Source organism: Oryza brachyantha, chromosome 1 (genome assembly GCF_000231095.2).
Source record: "Oryza brachyantha chromosome 1, ObraRS2, whole genome shotgun sequence".
Taxonomy (NCBI): Eukaryota; Viridiplantae; Streptophyta; class Magnoliopsida; order Poales; family Poaceae; genus Oryza; species Oryza brachyantha.
Genome location: NC_023163.2, coordinates 18,802,622 through 18,819,882, shown reverse-complemented (window position 1 = coordinate 18,819,882; position 17,261 = coordinate 18,802,622). Strand labels below are relative to the sequence as shown.

General features: G+C 41.0%; 2 protein-coding genes across 2 annotated transcripts; both read right to left on the bottom strand.

The window, feature by feature from the left end:
* Positions 1–345: 345 nt before the first annotated feature.
* Positions 346–6,515, bottom strand: LOC102719997 (probable receptor-like protein kinase At2g42960). The gene is made up of 9 exons (XM_006644339.3): positions 6,154–6,515; positions 5,949–5,996; positions 4,852–5,621; positions 4,651–4,755; positions 2,154–2,276; positions 1,902–2,072; positions 1,674–1,803; positions 995–1,204; positions 346–917 (listed from the first exon to the last, which is right to left on the bottom strand). The coding sequence occupies exons 3-9, from the start codon at positions 5,508–5,510 to the stop codon at positions 786–788; spliced, it is 1,530 nt and encodes a 509-aa protein (XP_006644402.1). The 5' UTR covers positions 5,511–5,621; positions 5,949–5,996; positions 6,154–6,515; the 3' UTR covers positions 346–785.
* Positions 6,516–14,649: 8,134 nt separating this feature from the next.
* On the bottom strand, positions 14,650–16,658 carry LOC102719714 (PLASMODESMATA CALLOSE-BINDING PROTEIN 3-like). The gene is made up of 4 exons (XM_006644338.3): positions 16,535–16,658; positions 15,743–16,180; positions 15,619–15,649; positions 14,650–15,513 (listed from the first exon to the last, which is right to left on the bottom strand). Exons 1-4 carry the CDS (start codon positions 16,581–16,583, stop codon positions 15,195–15,197), a joined length of 837 nt encoding a protein of 278 aa, XP_006644401.1. The 5' UTR covers positions 16,584–16,658; the 3' UTR covers positions 14,650–15,194.
* Positions 16,659–17,261: the final 603 nt, after the last annotated feature.

Genomic DNA, 17,261 nt, shown 5'->3' with positions numbered 1-17,261 from the left:
GTTACCTATTGAACAGAGCACGAATGACCGAGTCCTATCGAACTAAAAAAGTTCGACGAGGCTCACACTTAGTATACGCTACACTCTACCAAACAACCTCACCCAGTCCGACATACTGCCTCTGCATCAAACCTATCGAATGTTGATATTGATAGTTCGACGAGTTATTTCTTGACCTAGACCATGTCGACGACCCCTACTGAACAGACATATATATCCTATTAACCCAGTCCAGTTCGATAGTGTCCTATTTTTGGAATTTTCAATATACATTTTTTAATGATTTTTCATTTAAATGGTATTATTTTTTTAAAAAAAAATCACTTTGTTCTACCATTTCTTTACCCCTCGACCTAAGTCAGTCAAACGGACACGATCAGGTTGAATTAACCGTGTATCTGATTCTACAAATACAAGTGGAGAAAACGGATTATTCCTCATGCACAAGCACACCACTGCACAAACTGAGCAAACGAAAACTGGAAGCTTAACAGCACATAAACCCAAAGAATGGTCCGTGCCATAAACCCAGCGAGCGTCGCGGATCACGAGGATGGTCACCCAAAGAACCAACATATTTACCTATACAGCACAAAAAACTTTGAACAACGAAAGAACCATGAAATCTTTCCTTCCAAGAATGCTACTGCTCGACCTAATGGCTAGGTTTTACCTACCAATATCCCCCCTATCAGACCACATTGCTGATTAGCAACATCATATCCCAGATTGATCAATGATGATGAGTTGATGAGTGCTCATAACGGAACATAGGTTTTATGGACTTAGGACTGAGACCTGTCCGATGTTGAGCTGCCGGTTCTTTCTACCTTGTTTGCAAATTCGGTTGAATTTGAACCCTCTGCAATTGACTCGATATCCATGCTTCCTGTGCGACTCCTTCGGTTCCTCCGATCCTTTTGCACATGAAGATATGTCAAGCGAGAATTATATTACTTATAGTATACAACAAGGTACGTTTTTCAATCATTACCTCCCGGTATGGAACTTCTTCAGACTCAAGCATCCTAACAACCTGGCCCATCTTAGGTCTCTTTTCAGAGTCAGGATCAACACACCTTAACGCAACCAAAAGAGCCCGCTTAATAGCCCTAACAGTTGGTCTAACCTCTAGGCTTGGATCAACCACTTCTTCTGCTCTCCGGTTGGCAACCATTATTTTGAGCCACTCGACAAGATTGACCTAAAGAAAAAAAAATGGTTTTTTTATCTAAATAAAAAAATAATATTTCTTTTTGCAAACATAAATACATGATGGACTAAGGTGCAGTCTGCCTACAGCTCCTTTTCTTCAGAAAAAAATAACACTGCAGTCAGTCTGCAGGAGTTGTCAATGAGTTTTACTCCCATCACCTCGAAGTATCGGTACTCGCGGTACCAAATCGTTTCTGATCATTAGATCCAATAGTGCACATCCTACTTAGCTAGATCCAATGGTGAGAAACGATTTGATACCTCGAGGTACTGGTACCTCGAGGTACAAAAGGAAGGATGAGAGTAAACTCGTTGTCAATACAAGCTTTCCTTAGGGCATAATACTAAACTATCAAGTTTAAATGACTTAAAAACATCGGCAACAGTATTAAATAAACACTGATCTTATAACAGAAACCAAATGATGCAGAGCATGGAACGAAGTAAAATTTATATACCTCATTGCCAGAGCGGCTGTAATCAACAGGCTCCCTTCCTGTCACAGTTTCCAACAAGAGAACACCAAAACTATAAACATCGCTCTTTTCATTCAACATGCCCGTGTTAGCATACTCAGGTGCAACATATCTAAATCAAGAAGATTTGATGATATTAAACTCCTTGAAGAATGGTGAATAAAGGATGCAAAAGAGTACAAATAATGGATGACGAGAAGAGGACAATACCCAAACGTTCCCATCACTCTAGTAGTAATGTGGCTCTTATCAGACCCCAAAAGCTTGGCCAATCCAAAGTCAGAGACCTTGCCATTAAATTCATCATCAATCAAGATATTGCTTGATTTTATATCTCGGTGCACAACTTTTGGTTCTATAGCTTCATGAAGGTAAGCTAGTCTGTGATCATGATTAACCCACCAAAATATCATCAAACAATTTCCGAAGTATCTTATAGAATGAGAAGCTGGTGAAACTTACGCTTTTGCAGTGCCAACAACAACCTTCATACGATTTTCCCAGCTAAAACCGCCATGCTGGCGCATAGCTCCATGAAGCCACTGCTCCAGATTACCGTTATTCACAAACTCATACACCAACATCCTATTAAAAAATCACTGTTATATTGTTGCTGTGATATACAGTATATCCTAAGAGCCTAAGCTACAACCGCAAATTTCCAAACAGGTGATGCAAATTTGTTGGGCTCTTCCTTAAAAGACCAGTGGTTACACATTTCATGGAGAGAAGAATCATCTCTCACTAAACAGTGGAGGTGCATATATTCGTTGTACCAAAATGTTGTTCCTTCTGGTCAATAATATTTGGATCACAAATCTTAATACTCCAACATCAAATATTATTGACTGGAGGGAGTAACTAATATAATACTGTGTCCCAACACAAAGAATTCATGATGCTCCAATGGCCAATGCTATTCGTAGTTCACCAGTTTCTCCAGACAATCTGACATCATAATCACTTTAGACAGAGAGTCGAAGAATTCTCTATAGTAATCAAACACTAATTCAACCCTCTCTATTTACCTCAGCAATTCCCCCCTTCTCTTTTCCTGCAGCACCAGAGCTGGCAGGCTAATAATATCATACATGTTTTGTGTACCATAGATGACTGAATGCTTGGAAGCATCTGTCTGCATATCATGGTGGATTTGTGAGGATGAGGGAGCCCAGTGGGCAATAATCATTTGTTAGTTGGGCCACTTGCAGGAGCAGTCCAAGGAAGGTTGAAGAAGATACAACTAAAAAGCTTAGGAGATATGACAGGACTCAGGACAACTCTCACTTTTTGTCTTCAGGACTCAGGACAACTCTCAATTCATGTCTTCAGGAGAGCTATGTAGATATAGTTTACTATGTACAATCTGAAGAAAATTTGCTATGTACTATGTACAATCTGAAAGAAAATTTGCTAGTCAAGGCGAGGCCTTTCTTTCATCTCTACATTCAAAAGGGGAAAAACAGTTAAGGTTGTTATTCATTCAGTTGATTTAGTAAGGACCGTTCAGATAGTCCATACAAACTTAAAAGAAAATTCAGGTTAGCCTAGCATGAAAGGCACATATATAATTTTTTTTTAAAAAAAAGACAATTTGTTACTAACTGTTTCTGAACAGAAAATTTTGACTTAGTTTACACATTATTGTATGATATGTTAACCTACTAATTAGGAGAGAAGAAAAATCAAGCTCTACTTATCCTAGCAGGAGTGAAGATTAACAGTTCAGATTAACTGAGGTATAAAATTACCTATGGTTTGCTTAAATGGTTTTCTTTACATCTTTACATAAATAAAATCCAAAGTTTCGTAGTTACTTATTATGCAGTTAGGGTGGACTTGAACCATTTTAACCAAATGATACATTTAATCCAATACTAAAATATATAATGGTTAAGGTTGTGTTTTGGTAGCTGAATCAAATCCAAATAGACTTGACTGTTCCGCCGTTTGTATGGGAAAGGTATGAAAGCTTACTCCTTAGGAATGCAGGGATATCACGAGAACTATGGACTGGAGGAATTGAACTAATTCCTATCAAAATACTGTTTTTTTGTTGGCTTCCAAAGGAGCCCTTAGAAAAAATCCAATGATGCAAGTACACCCAACATTTTTGAACCATTCATCATTCCTTGATCCAATGGTCAACATTCTTCTTACCTCACAGATTAAAATAGGAGAAATTTTGCTAGTATTTTTTAAATTTTGAAAGAAAACTACCACATCCAGATTAAAATAGTCCCCCCCCCCCCTCCCTTTTTTTACTATCATTTTGCAGTAGAAGATTTGAAACAATTTTGAGTAATATCCAATTTTTCTTCGGCTATAACAGTTTGCAACATTAAGATATACAACCATTTTCACATGGTCAATTATCATTATTTAATTCACATTGAATTTCATTTTAACTTCATAGCACATGAAATTGAACTTCGATTGTAAAAATATGGTGAAATCGTTTACTTGCAAACTTTAACATTTGGATGGCATTGTATTATTTGGCAAGTATGACATGTGAATGCTATATTTGGAAGGATAAACTTTAGAAGGAAAATTATGTTGCAGCATAACCTTTCCTTTATGCTGTCATTTATCAATGGTAATAGCCAAAAAATTGCTTATAGAAAAAACCATATAGAATCAACGGTTATTATCTCCTATAGCTCAGAGGTAAGATGGAGAATTATAAAAGATAAGATGGTATGTCTCAACACATTTGTTCAATAAAAAAAAATAAGTTAGTTGTATTCATCATGTTATGTTTCGTTTAATGCTTATCATCATTTCAAAGCTTATGAGATCTTAATGTTTCTATTGAATACCTCATATATCATTCCATATTATCTGTGTTAAGCAAATCTAGCTGTGCAAATTTGCAGGCCACCTCACTAGTTTGTTATTGACATGTTTTTAAAAAGAAACAACAGAGCAAGTGATTCATCTATGGCACGCCACATACCTATTCACTCCCTCAACACAGTAGCCCAGTAGCCGAACCAGATTCTTATGCCGCACATGACCAATAGCCTCAACTTCCACTCTGAATTCCTTCTCTGCCTGCCCCCTACAAGTCGATCATGCAATGTAATTAAGTAAATCAGTCAGATTGGAAGAAACAGAGAAGATTGGAGCAGTAGCCAGCGACCAATTGTGAGCTTACATATTGTTAAAGATCTTTTTGATAGCAACTTCAGTTCCATTCACTAGACGGCCGCGATACACAACTCCATACCCACCCTCTCCAAGCACATTCTCCCTAGAGAAACGGTTGGTAGCAAGCTCAAGGTCACGCAGAGTAAACCAATGGCCCCAGCCAAGATGAGAGAACTCAGGAAGGCCAACCAGCGGCGACGCCGATACGAATGCTGCAGGAGAATACGGTTTCCTAGCATGCCCCGAGCTACCATCTTCACCGGAATGCACACTACCAGCACGGTCAACATTGCAAACTGAGCTTCCCTGGCTCATGTTGTCAGGTTCCGAGGATTTGCTCCCTGCCATATGCCCCGGCGTCTTCCCTGGCTCCCGGTTTGTGTGCTTGTCTTGCGGCGGAAAACTAGGCTGCTCGCGTTCGTGCATTGTCTGCGCAAGGCTGCGGCCACCAACCCTGTCGACTGGGATTTCCTTGGAGAAGATGGGGATCTGTGTCTGCCTCAAATTGTCCATTGTTTTCTTCGACTTGCGGCGGGATGCCATCCAAATGCATATCATCAGCAGAATGGCAACTAGAAGAGCGACCACACCAATCGCAATCCAGACCCACAATGTTAGGCCAAGAACCGTCCTCCTCATCTCTGAACTCAAATCACTGGAACCCATAGTGTCACTGGCACTGTCCTCAATTCTAGTAAGATTGGGGAATTCAGCTGGACTGCATCAACAGAGAACCCTTAATTGGCTTCAGCAACAAGTGTGGATGACCTCTTCTCCCTGCAGAATTAGAATGTGGCACTTAAACACAACTAATTTGGTTCTTGCATTGAATCAATCAAGCAAGTCCTGTTGATAGAAAAAGAAAAGGAAAAACGAAGGAATATCCCGCTGCTGCGGAGACCAAGAACGCACAATTCCTGCTCCATACAAGAATTGCGCCCCAAGAGAAACATACAGTATTTTTGGGATGGAGAGATGCATCGGTGTAAGCAGAAAAGGATATACAATTTGACAGCCAAAAGGAAAAAGACATGGGGAGTCTCAAAATTCTCTTTTGATCCCCAGTCTCATCAGTCATCAGACGAGAGGAAAGTTAAAGTTTACCTCTTTAGGCAATAGGACCTCCATCCACTCATGCCTCAAGCAAAGAACCTGGAGCATCGAAGAGAAAAGAGAAAAAAGAAAACCAATAACCAGTGAAAAAAAATAGGAACAAATCCTACACTTCGTCCTGCCAAGAACTCGAGATCACAGAATGCAGGAAGAAAAACGTCAACTAGCAAAAAAAAAAGAAAAACAGGAATCCAACCTGTACCAGCAATGGCGATGGAGGTAACCTCCGAGAGGCCGAGACAGATAGAGAGAGAGAGAGGGGGGAGTAAAAGGGAAGGTGGTGGATGTTGCAGGTGTAGCATTAAAGGCTGGATCAGGGAGGGGAGTGAAGGAGAAATGGGTGGGCTGGCAATTAAAGAAATGGTCCGGTGGATTTGCCAATGAAACGGTGAAAATGGCCAGGGAAGAGAGAAAGGAGCTGCAGCTACAGAAGTGAAGGGAGAAAGAAAGGGAAACAATTTCGCTGATCCGCAGGGATAAGGTCAACTGACAGAATAGAATAACTGCGCGCATAAGCGTGACACGAACAAGCCTAGGTGCATGCATGGATTCTGGGCTTCACCGGATCCCTCTGTTGTTTCGCGTTTTGTTTAATCCACGACCCCTGCAGGTTTTTGCTATACTTCTTGGCGTATCCCGCGTCACAGCTGTACGTGGCTGCCCATAAAATTCTCCCCCCTCCTCGACCTTCCCCGGGATCCTTTGCGGCGACCCCTTCGCTGACGCCGCTGAGACCGAAATCTACTTCGAAGCTTTTTTACTTGGCCCAAACTTTTTGACTCGAGTCGTATAGGTGTGTAACCGCAGTCTCACTCACTATAAGCCTGAATAGGAGTAATTTGGGCTGCTGCTACCAACAAATAGGAGTAATTTGGTACTACCGCTTCGTGACTGCACGATGGAACGAGCAAAATCCGGGGACGGGCTCGTGATGCAGATTGGGAGCAAGAACAACAGCACCACGTCAACAGCACGGCATGATGGCACTGCTGCAGCGTCACGAGACAGGGCGATGCAGACGATCACGTACCGCCCCCGAAAGCAAAGCAAAGCAGGGCCGGGCCGGCCCGACCGCAGGCGAACGTGCCGGGACCATGCGCCATGGTGGCGTGCGTTAACAATAATGCGATGAAAAACTGGAAAGGCGCCGCGGCGCGGGCGGGGCGGGGGCGGCGGGGGGACACCGGGACGGACGGGACGACAGGCCTCACCGGCTCAGGAAGGCAAAGACGTACGTAACGCGACGCGAGGAGGGGGAGGCTGGTCGTGCCAATGCCATGCCACGCCCACCCATGGCCACCGGGGGGAACGGATCGGTGGAAGGAACTGCGGCCGGCCGCGCGCGCCCGAAATCATTGGCGCGGGTGGTCTCCACCCGCGTGGGCGCCGTGGCCAGGGCAGGGAGGGGAACTCTGGTTTGGTGGGACGACGACGACGACGCGGTTGGCTCGGTTGCATGATTGGATGACGACGCGCCGCTTAAGGTTGGCGCGCCGCTCGTGCCCGCCAGGCTTAAGGTTGGTGGTGGTTGCCTGGTTGGGTCGGGTTGGCTGGGCTGTGTGCGGGCTGCGGCGGTTTGTCTTTGGGACTTCGTAAATCGTAAGCACGAGCCGTGTGTAGCGAGGAAAGGAAGGGAACAGCTCGGACCAGCGTGCGTCGAGCGGCGACGTCGACGACGACGAGTATGAAGGGCACTGCGACGGCTGTGAGTAGGCGAGAGAGCCTAAGCTGGATGCTCCATGGCCGCCGCATCCTCTGTCCAGAATCTTTGCCGGCAGCCGGACCCTTTCTTCGAAATTTTCATGTCCGTGGGTCCTTTTCTGCTTCTGGCGCACTGCCCCCCTTCAACGGCAGCCGGAGTGGCGGATCTGACGAGGGATGGCCACGCGAGCACCCTCGGATGACAGGCCATGGGCCCATTGAAAGTTAAGTGTTTACGCGTATGGATAAGATCACAAGTAATTGATTCGGCTTAATATGGTCTAAATACACCATTCCTAATCGGGGCTATATGCCTGTATCTATGGAGGCAACTACCTAGCACACACAGTCACGCGATTGTCTTGATCAACGACAAGCATCGTTACTGTAAATGGAAAACTCTTCCGCATAGATGTGTCTTTTTCAGAAGGAACCTCTGTAATGGAAAACTCTCCCGTATAGATGTGCCTTTTCTAGAAGGAACCTCGTCCTCCATATGTATGGAAAGTTATTGCAACGTAAAATTGTTTTAAATATAATTTTTCTTAAACTACTCATCTGATCGATGATCCGATTACATTGTTGGATTCGTAACAATTAAATTTTAATAACAAGATCTCACATGATTATATTTGGATGAAAAATTACAAATTACTTTTATAATATATCCAAGTTACTTTAGATTTTATTAAGTTACATTTTAGATATATAAAAATAAATTTAATACAATATAAAAGTAACTTACATATATTATAGATATATTATAGAAGTAACTTAAAATAAAAAGAAAGTAACTTGTCATGACATTAAAAGTAAATTCGTTCTGAGGTAACTATGAGATGTTAATTAAATCTAATTAGTATCGTGTCCTGCGCAAATTACGCGACTAGCATTAATATATATTTTTTTACATAATTACATATACTTTACGTTCTATTACTTTAAAAATTAAAAACAATGATGATTTTAAACTCTTACATAACTTAACCAGATTTTATATGTTTGATATAAGATTATTGTAATAAGTCCTTTGTCTATCAAATTTCAAATGTACTTGTATATCCAGATGGACAGAGTCTTCTCCCAATAATAATAATATTTTTAAAAAATAATCTAAACTTTTGTTTTTTTCTAAATTGTACCTCTGCATGGACTTTGATCTCAATATAAATTACTTTGTGTTATTATGTTTTTATTCAGAAGTTATTTATAATTTATGGTTGTGCATGAGTTTGATCATGATTGGTTTTCTCGCTGCTGCCTTGCATGGTTTCGATAATTAGTGTCTCATGGTTTCATAACATACTTGTTCGTTTTAACAGTATCCGTGTCCATATCCGTTTCAACAAAACGTGATCTTTTTTCTCTTTGACTAATTTCAAATGTTCCGGATGTATGTTAAGTGATAGTAAATCGTATGTATCTGTATTTTTTTCTATTCATACTTATAATTAGCTAAAATAAATTTTTTTAATCGTAAATTTAGAGTTAATCTTGAGTCTAGACTGGCCAAAATATGTATATAAAAATTATTTATAAATTAATTTTTATTTGTAAATATACCATTTATTTTTTAAAAAAAAGATAAATCACCTCCGTGGCCTTGCCTAGTTGCCTGCCCGGCTGTGTCAGGCAAATGCATGCGTGTCGTGGTGCCGCACCGGTGGTGGACATAATATTAGGTGGGGTTTAGTTTGTAAAAAAAATTTCAAAAACATCACATCAAATTTTTGAATATATATTTGAAGTATTAAACGTAGTCTAATTACAAAATAAATTTTAGATTCCGGCTAGAAATCGCGAGACGAATTTTTTGAGCCTAATTAATTCGTCATTAGCACATGTTGGTTACTGTAGCACTTATGGCTAATCGCTTTCTAATTAGGCTCAAAAGATTCGTCTCAAGATTTCTTCCGTAACTGTACAATTAATTTTTGATTTATCTATATTTAATGTTTTATTTAGATGTCTAAAAATTTAATATGATGTTTTTAGAAAAAAAATTTAGAAACTAAACAAGCCCTTAGTTGTGGGAGCGTCGACGATGATGCAGACTGCGGACGCCGCCTTCGGCATCCGTGCTGTAGCTGAGCTGCATCGAAGTTTTTGGGTTTTAGATTCTGAGAAATAGCTGCTTGCTAGTTTCTAGGAATCTGAAAAAACTTCTAAATCCAGTTTCCAGCTTCTGAATTTTTAGTTTATTTTCTAGAATCTATAACTACAGATTCTTAGAAGCTATGGACCGTTTGAGACAGTTTCTGACAGAAACAGCTTTTGAAAAAAACTACGGCGGGGAGAAACTCTCTAAATATAGACCGTTTGGTTGGTGTGATGTGAATGCCGGTACCACTGTCCACTGCTACCGGCCGTCTCATCATCAGCTGTAGCCGCACGGCAGGTTTTGGTGTTGGCACGCATGTTACGGCGGTGTTTAGATTGAGAAAATTTTTGGAAGAAGTGTCACATCAAATGTATTTGATCGGATGTCGAAAGGGGTTTTTAGACACGAATAAAAAAACGAATTTCACGGCTAGCCTAGAAACCGCGAGACGAATCTTTTGAGCCTAATTAATCCATCATTAGCACATGTTGGTTACTGTAGCATTATGGTTAATCATAGGCTAATTAGGCTCAAAAGATTCGTCTCACGATTTCTTCCATAGCTGTGCAATTAGTTTTTTGTTCATTCATATTTAATGCTTTATTAGATGTCTAAAAATTTGATGTGATGTTTTTAAAATTTTTTTATCGAACTAAACAAGCCTATGTCTCGACAGACATTATTGGATTTGGACCGGCCGGCCGCCCATGGCCATGGCCATGGCGTAGCTGTTCTCTTCTCGATCTATCAATGCTGGGTTGGCAACAGAGCGACGCATAAACCACAGGATTCATCGGGATCGATCGATTTGGCGGATCTGTTCCGCGAGTATAATCCGCGATCGGGAATGTACGCGTACGTCCAGCTCATACAGTCATACAGATATGCAGCGTCGTCGTTGTCGTGGAGGAAAATACACGTCCTGGTGCAATGGCTTAGTAGGTAATTTGTTGGTATCTGTGGTTTCTTTTTCCTGCCTCCCAGGCACAGCTACTTGTAACCCAAAATTAAAATTTTAAAACTTAATTTAAGAGGTGATGTTTGAACAACATATTTGCAAACGAAAAATAATCTGTGAATAAAAATTTTATATATGTATTCTTAGCGATCTAAAAGATAAGTCTGGGAAATAAAATTCGGTAAAAAAAATCTTAAAATCAACTCTAAAAGTAAGGTTAAAAATTTAAATTGCTTATAAACATAAGTAAAAGAGCGATTTTACGGTACAAAATTTTAAACTAAACTTTTGGTACCTCCTGTTACCTTCATAAAATTAATCTAAGTGAAAATATGAGGTGTATAATTCTTTTTATCGTGGTTTATTTTACCTTTTGCTTTTGCTTATCATGGATACTATATACAAGTTTCACTTGCTAGTATATAAATTTCGCCTTTTATTAGAAAAAAACAAGACGATGAGAGCCCTAATCTCTTCGTATAAAAATCACAATTTCTAATGATAAGTTTAAATAAGCAATATCTCTACATTCATCTTCAGTGGTTCATTTTTTTTTAAAGAGTAGATCGCCTAAATGCCCATACAGATGAAAAATCTCCAGCGGACCGAGGCACTGAGCTGTACAGCACAGACGCTTCTGACAAGTATACGAGGCTTAACGGCTAAACCTGTTTGGCTTTGATGAGTAATCCGTTAGTCAATCCACTTTAGTCTACTTTAATCTTTAAAAATTCTAACAAATCTTTAAAAATTCTAACGTAAGAGATTAAAATAGACTAAAGTTGTATTAGTATATTAGTTCCTTCCAAAGTACTTATTAGGACTAAAATCCCTTAACCAAAATTTCTATATATTATACACTTTTAGTCCCTCTAACCAAATAAAAAGAACTAAATATTTTAATCCATGAATTAATTTTTAGTCGTACGACTAAATAATCAAAAACCACCTAAATGTCCATGGGAAAGTAGTATCAACAGCCTATTTAGGGGAGCTCATGAAAAATCTCAACAATACATCTTCTTATAAAATCTCAATAAGTTAAGAACTTCTAAATAATACCCATCTTCCAAAAATCTAGCGTCGTGAAATCTAGAAAATGAGATAGCTTTTCTTAAATTATAACGAGTTGACTTCTCACCGACTGATTCTGTTAAAGTTAAACTCTTCCAAAGGCCTCACCTCCTGTACGATCATATTTTGTTCTCACTGTTTCACCGTATCCAAATTGTTTTATAACCTCTAGGCAATCTGAATAAAATCGGATATAAAAACCGCCTCGTCAGAGCGGATACAATAGCAGATTATAAGTTATAAATATATTTTAAAAAGAAAAGAGAAGATAGAAAAACAGCGAGATACAGATTCGTAGTCAGCTGCAGCATGGAATAATTGGTGGAACAATTTAGTATATATTTTATCGGTAACTATCGTATAAATTAGCTGTTAAAATGGCTATAGAGGATAGGGGCTATACTATTTAACTTGCTCTTATACATGCACGAGCTCTTAATGCGACCGGAACTCCAAGGCCATGGCACAGTGTGAGTTGTGAGTTGTGATGTGAGAAAAGCATTGTCCCAGACTCCCAGTCTAGCGGAGTCCACGAGGGTCTCCAAAATGAATCGAGTTAAGTGCCTTGTGGGCCAAAAACTTGGCCTGCGTGATAATAGGCCTAATCGCGCTTTCTGCTGATATGGACTTGTGGGCCAAAAACATTCACACTTCACACGAAGTGAGCATAGCTTAACTGGATAGGTTTGTTGTTATGGGTTGTCCACTCAGATTCAAGTATTAAACTCGATACCACTTGGATTCAAGTTAACTTAGGCCGCGTTCGGCACGCACGGGTAAGTTACGACACGAAAAATATAGCAATAGATTAGTACATGATTAATTAATTATTAATTATTAAAAAATATAAAATAGATTAATATGATTTTTAAAACAACTTTCCTATAGAAAATTTTTGCAAAAAATACACCGTTTAGTAGTTCGGGAAGCGTGCACGCGGAAAACGAGGAGATAAGTTAACTTGAGGGGAGCAAAGAACAAGGCCTTAGTATGTCGGCTTACATTTACAATTAATTATTCTTTAAGTGATAAATGTTATATCATTGACAATGAGACGTCCATAATGACTTTATAAATCTCAAGATATGCCAACTAATTTTTAGGATTAATGTGTTCATGGTGATGAGTATGTGTATGCATATGAGTGCATGTTTGTATAGTGTTCCGTGAAATATTTTTATCAGAATGTTAGATATGGCATACCCTATGATCATGGAAATAACTATTATGAATATTGAATATCTAATATCATACAGAAGACAATCAGCATATATGGATACAAATACAAACAAGGACAAGTTATTCTGGATAAATATGGTATGCCGTAGTTCGATCCGGGTACAGATAGAACTAAAAACCCATATACCGGAAACGTGCTCTAAGTTTAACTTAAAGAAGGGGCTATCTAGATAAAATAAGGGGCAATTGTGTTTTGACCCTATTTTAAGGTCTAACTACCAATCTAATCATGCTTTCTCAATCTTGCTTGTTTGATATCACTTTTCAAAAATAAAATGGTAACCGTCTAATCCTATTCCATAAAGTCATGTGAACGGTGTTAAAATCATGACCAAAATGTCACTTGTGCTCTTGCTTATTTGTACCCCGCTTACTTAAAATTTTGTTTGTTTAACAAATATGACAAAATTTTGATTGAACCATGATAAATTCACTACAAATATTCAAAGGGTATAAATGGTATTTTGGCCTTGAGTTTAACACTGTTAAGTTGACTTCACGGATTAGAGTCAGATGATAACTTTATCTTTGAAAAACAAGGTTAAGTTTAAAAAATATAGTCAAATTGGTATGTAGACTTTAAAACCGGTGAAAATCACAATTATTCCTATAAATAAACGTGCCTTCCACGAATGGGAGGATATCGAATCACGACTTGGACAATGCAAGTCATATTAAACCCAGTCACCAGGAAGATAATACCCTATAGCCATCAACTATAGCTTCTACCTTCTTAAAGAGAATGAGATTCGTTGGTATGCTAGCTTAGACACTTTACTTAACAGTATTATACACCATCCGTTTCATAAGGTAAGACTTTATAGTCTTGTCTAAATTTATATGGATGCTAATAAATTAGACATATATATAAATAATATACATTCATCAATGGATAAATTTAAACAAGGTTAAAAAGTCTTATAATGTAAAACAGAGGTAGTACTTATGTAATTTCATCTTCTATGGTTCATATGGGTCCAGATCCCCTAGAGTTGGCTGTAACTCCACCGGGTAGATTTGGTTTAATCTATGTCATCTATTGTAGCAAGCTTAATTTCAATTTCGTTTAGAAATAATCTCAACTATAAGTAACCACTAATTAACATTGCAAATAAAATGCATTTTGCTTCTCACCATGTTATTTTTTTACTATCCATATTAAATTTTAGCAGAAGTTCGACCATTCACCTTATTTAAAAAACTTATGTAATCATCATTTATTTTGTTGTAATTAGATTTATTAGTAAATGTATTTTATTATAACTTACATATTCTCATACTTGTACCAAATTTTTAAATAACAAGAATGGTCAAATGTGTGCAAAACAAATAACAATATCTCAACTATTAAAGTACAGGTAAAATATAGATGGAGCACTGCATAACTCTATTTTTATTATATACATAATTTAGTGAGCCTAATCAGCATGGTTCTGCTAAAATATTGCATTGGTATAATATTGCTATGATGTGGTCAACAATGTACTGCATAATGTTTTAACTTTGAACAAAACAACGTGTATCCTATGTTAATTTTGTTGCCCGGAACGCTATAGCTGCTAGGGCTTACAAAATAATAATTTGACAAAATTAGTTAGGAAATATTGAGATGCCTTCATCTAGCCGTAGAAAATAGTGGAGGGCAGAGATTATGCCAAATTCACCCGGTGGAGTTGCAGTCAACTCTAGGGGATCTACCCGGTTCATATAAGCTACATTGGTGCTATTACTTAATATCTGGTACCAAACGACAGGACGAAAACACGCATCAGCGCGAGCAAAAGGCATGAATCGCTGAATAAGGAAATAAATTCTTCTCATAGGTTTTCTAAGTACAATAGTGGAATCTGTAATATAAACATCTGCTGCTGCCGCTAGAACTGGGACGTACGGCACTATATGGAAGCTGCATCACCATGCTTCCGAGTTTACACTAAAAACAGATGTGGGGGGGCACCTCAGCTTTGCCGAGCTAGCTAGCTAGCTAGCGTTGCATATTTTTTTTGCGGCAGGAGGATCGAGGTGTTCGTCGCGAATTTAATCTTGCGTGCATGTCTCAGCACCCAACCAACGCGGCGGCGCACCTCTCTCGATCGCAACTAGTTCTTGAACTGCAACGGCTGTAGAGAATATGTGTTGCCACCCTGAAATGCACCGCATCGAATCATGTGGACATGCTCATCATCAGAGACATCGTCGCGATCACGACGCACGCGAACGCGACCGCCGCCCTGCCGCTGGCAGTCGTCGGGGCGGCGCCGACGTCGCCGTAGTCTGGGGGAGAGTTCGCTCCCAAGCCAGGAGGGGACATTGACCCGTAGTCAGGAGGGGTGGTTGATCCGCCGTAGATCGGCGTTCCGATGTCCGGCGTGGTTGGCGTCGGCGTCATCGGGGTGGTCGGCGTCGGCGTCATCGGCGTTGGCGTCATCGGCGGCAGGGTGGTCGGGGACGGCGGGGGCAGCATGTTCTGACCGCCACCACCACTGTCGTTTCATGCAAGAACGAAGTATTCAGTCGTCGTTTCAGAAAAAGAAAAATATTGCACTTCTTCTCTTTCAGAATTTCGTCGAATTGGCACGAAATCTTACCTCGACGCTGGATACTGGCACGACCCTGAACCTGCATGATTGAAAAGATGAGCAGATCAGTCAGGAAGATGCAACGCCATATATAGATATGGTGTGTCGCGAGCCGGGACGCCGGTGAGCTTACTCGGATCGGTGGTGGTGAGGGTGGCCGTGCCGCCGAAGTCGCAGCTGGTCGGGACTGGGTTCTTCTGGTAGTAGCTGTTGAAGGCGTAGGACGCGTGGTCCTTGACGGTGTCCGGGTTGAAGCAGCTCCCGCCGGCCTGGATCGCCGAGCAGTCCGCGCCGTAGCCGCAGGCGTAGTCCAGCGCGACCTGCAGCGCCGTCGGGCTCGCGCTCTGGCTCGCCACGCACCACGACCCTCCACCGCCGCCACCTGCGGTCGCTAGGGACGGGAACGAGGCGCCCATCGGCATCGTGGTCGGGGAAGTGGAGGCCGGCATGGGCGTGGTGACCGTCGGGTACGACGGCTTCGCCACCGAGACGGTTGTCAGGCCCCTCCGCGTGCTCGCGCCGCCACGAGCTGATGCGTCCGCTGCTTCTGCTCTGCACTGCTGCTCTGCCCCTGTCACGATCAGACGAATTGGGTAAGGTGAAAATATTTGTATGAGATGTTTTTATACATATCAAGCTAAAAAAAATCATGTAGACGAAATTCATGCACTAATATGTTGCTTTTCCTTTCGTTTAAATACCAACGAACAAGAATTCTTCACAAAAAGGTGTTTTCATACGAAAGTACACCGTCAGCAAGAACAACACAAATGGTGCAACTGACATGAACAAGACCACAATGCTTGATGCACAACATTTGCAGAAAGAACAAGACAAAGTCTGGGCATCAACCTACATGCGTAAAGAGCCAGTATAAACCAAAGATGGATCATCATTCATCAACGATACCCCAAAACAAACTCACCGCCAAGGAAGGCAAGAAGAAGAAGAACAAGGACGCCCAAGTAAGCCATGCCGTCGATCTATTCCAAGCACGGCAGCAGCAGGGCCTGACGACCTGACCTGACGGCGAAGTGTAAAGTAGGGCCTTGCTTTCCCTGCGGCGATGGCGTATATATACATGACGGGAGAGCGGCGGAATCACAGGTTCCTTGGGCGACAGGGAGAGAAGGAAGGCGAGGGGGGAATAAGAGGAAACTTGGGAGGGGAGTCCGGGAGCTTTGCAGGAGCACGCAGCCTCAGGGAAAAATGGCAAAGAAATGCGCGGGGGGAAAGTAAAAGGCTTTGGTCGAGATCAGTCAGGGTGGGAGGGAGAGGGGAGATCTCGCCGGGGAGGAAAAGCATGGGGGCTGGGCCAACGAGAGGAGGAGTAGTACCACTTTGGAGGTGAAAGAATTCCTCATGTCGGCCGTGTTCGTCGAGCGCATGATGGCGATGGGGCGCATCGGGATCGCGGCGAATATTTGGCTTTTTTTTTTGTTGCCAGTTTTCTTATGCGTAGGTGGTGTACGAGGTTCAGATAAATATACGCGGTGACAGGGTCTCTCTCCGAGTGTAAATTCAGGAACTTGTTGGTTTTTTACCCGGTCTTTTTGTTTTGTTTTTGTGCTCAAATCATCATGGCTTTGGTTTGTGGATCCTCCTTAATGATGGAATGATGATTATATTCGAGATGGTTAATGCGTTTGTTT

What these genes read in the sequence shown, in the direction of transcription:
- LOC102719997 (XM_006644339.3), bottom strand. Translation starts at nt 5,510, where the DNA reads ATGGGTTCCAGTGATTTGAGTTCAGAGATGAGGAGGACGGTTCTTGGC. An exon ending in AAAAAGATCTTTAACAATAT is followed by an intron (nt 4,756 to 4,851) that starts GTAAGCTCACAA and finishes ATCGACTTGTAG; the next exon opens with GGGGCAGGCAGAGAAGGAAT. An exon ending in TGTGTTGAGGGAGTGAATAG is followed by an intron (nt 2,277 to 4,650) that starts GTATGTGGCGTG and finishes ATTTTTTAATAG; the next exon opens with GATGTTGGTGTATGAGTTTG.
- LOC102719714 (XM_006644338.3), bottom strand. Translation starts at nt 16,583, where the DNA reads ATGGCTTACTTGGGCGTCCTTGTTCTTCTTCTTCTTGCCTTCCTTGGC. An exon ending in TCTTCTTGCCTTCCTTGGCG is followed by an intron (nt 16,181 to 16,534) that starts GTGAGTTTGTTT and finishes TGATCGTGACAG; the next exon opens with GGGCAGAGCAGCAGTGCAGA. An exon ending in TGCCAGTATCCAGCGTCGAG is followed by an intron (nt 15,514 to 15,618) that starts GTAAGATTTCGT and finishes ATGAAACGACAG; the next exon opens with TGGTGGTGGCGGTCAGAACA.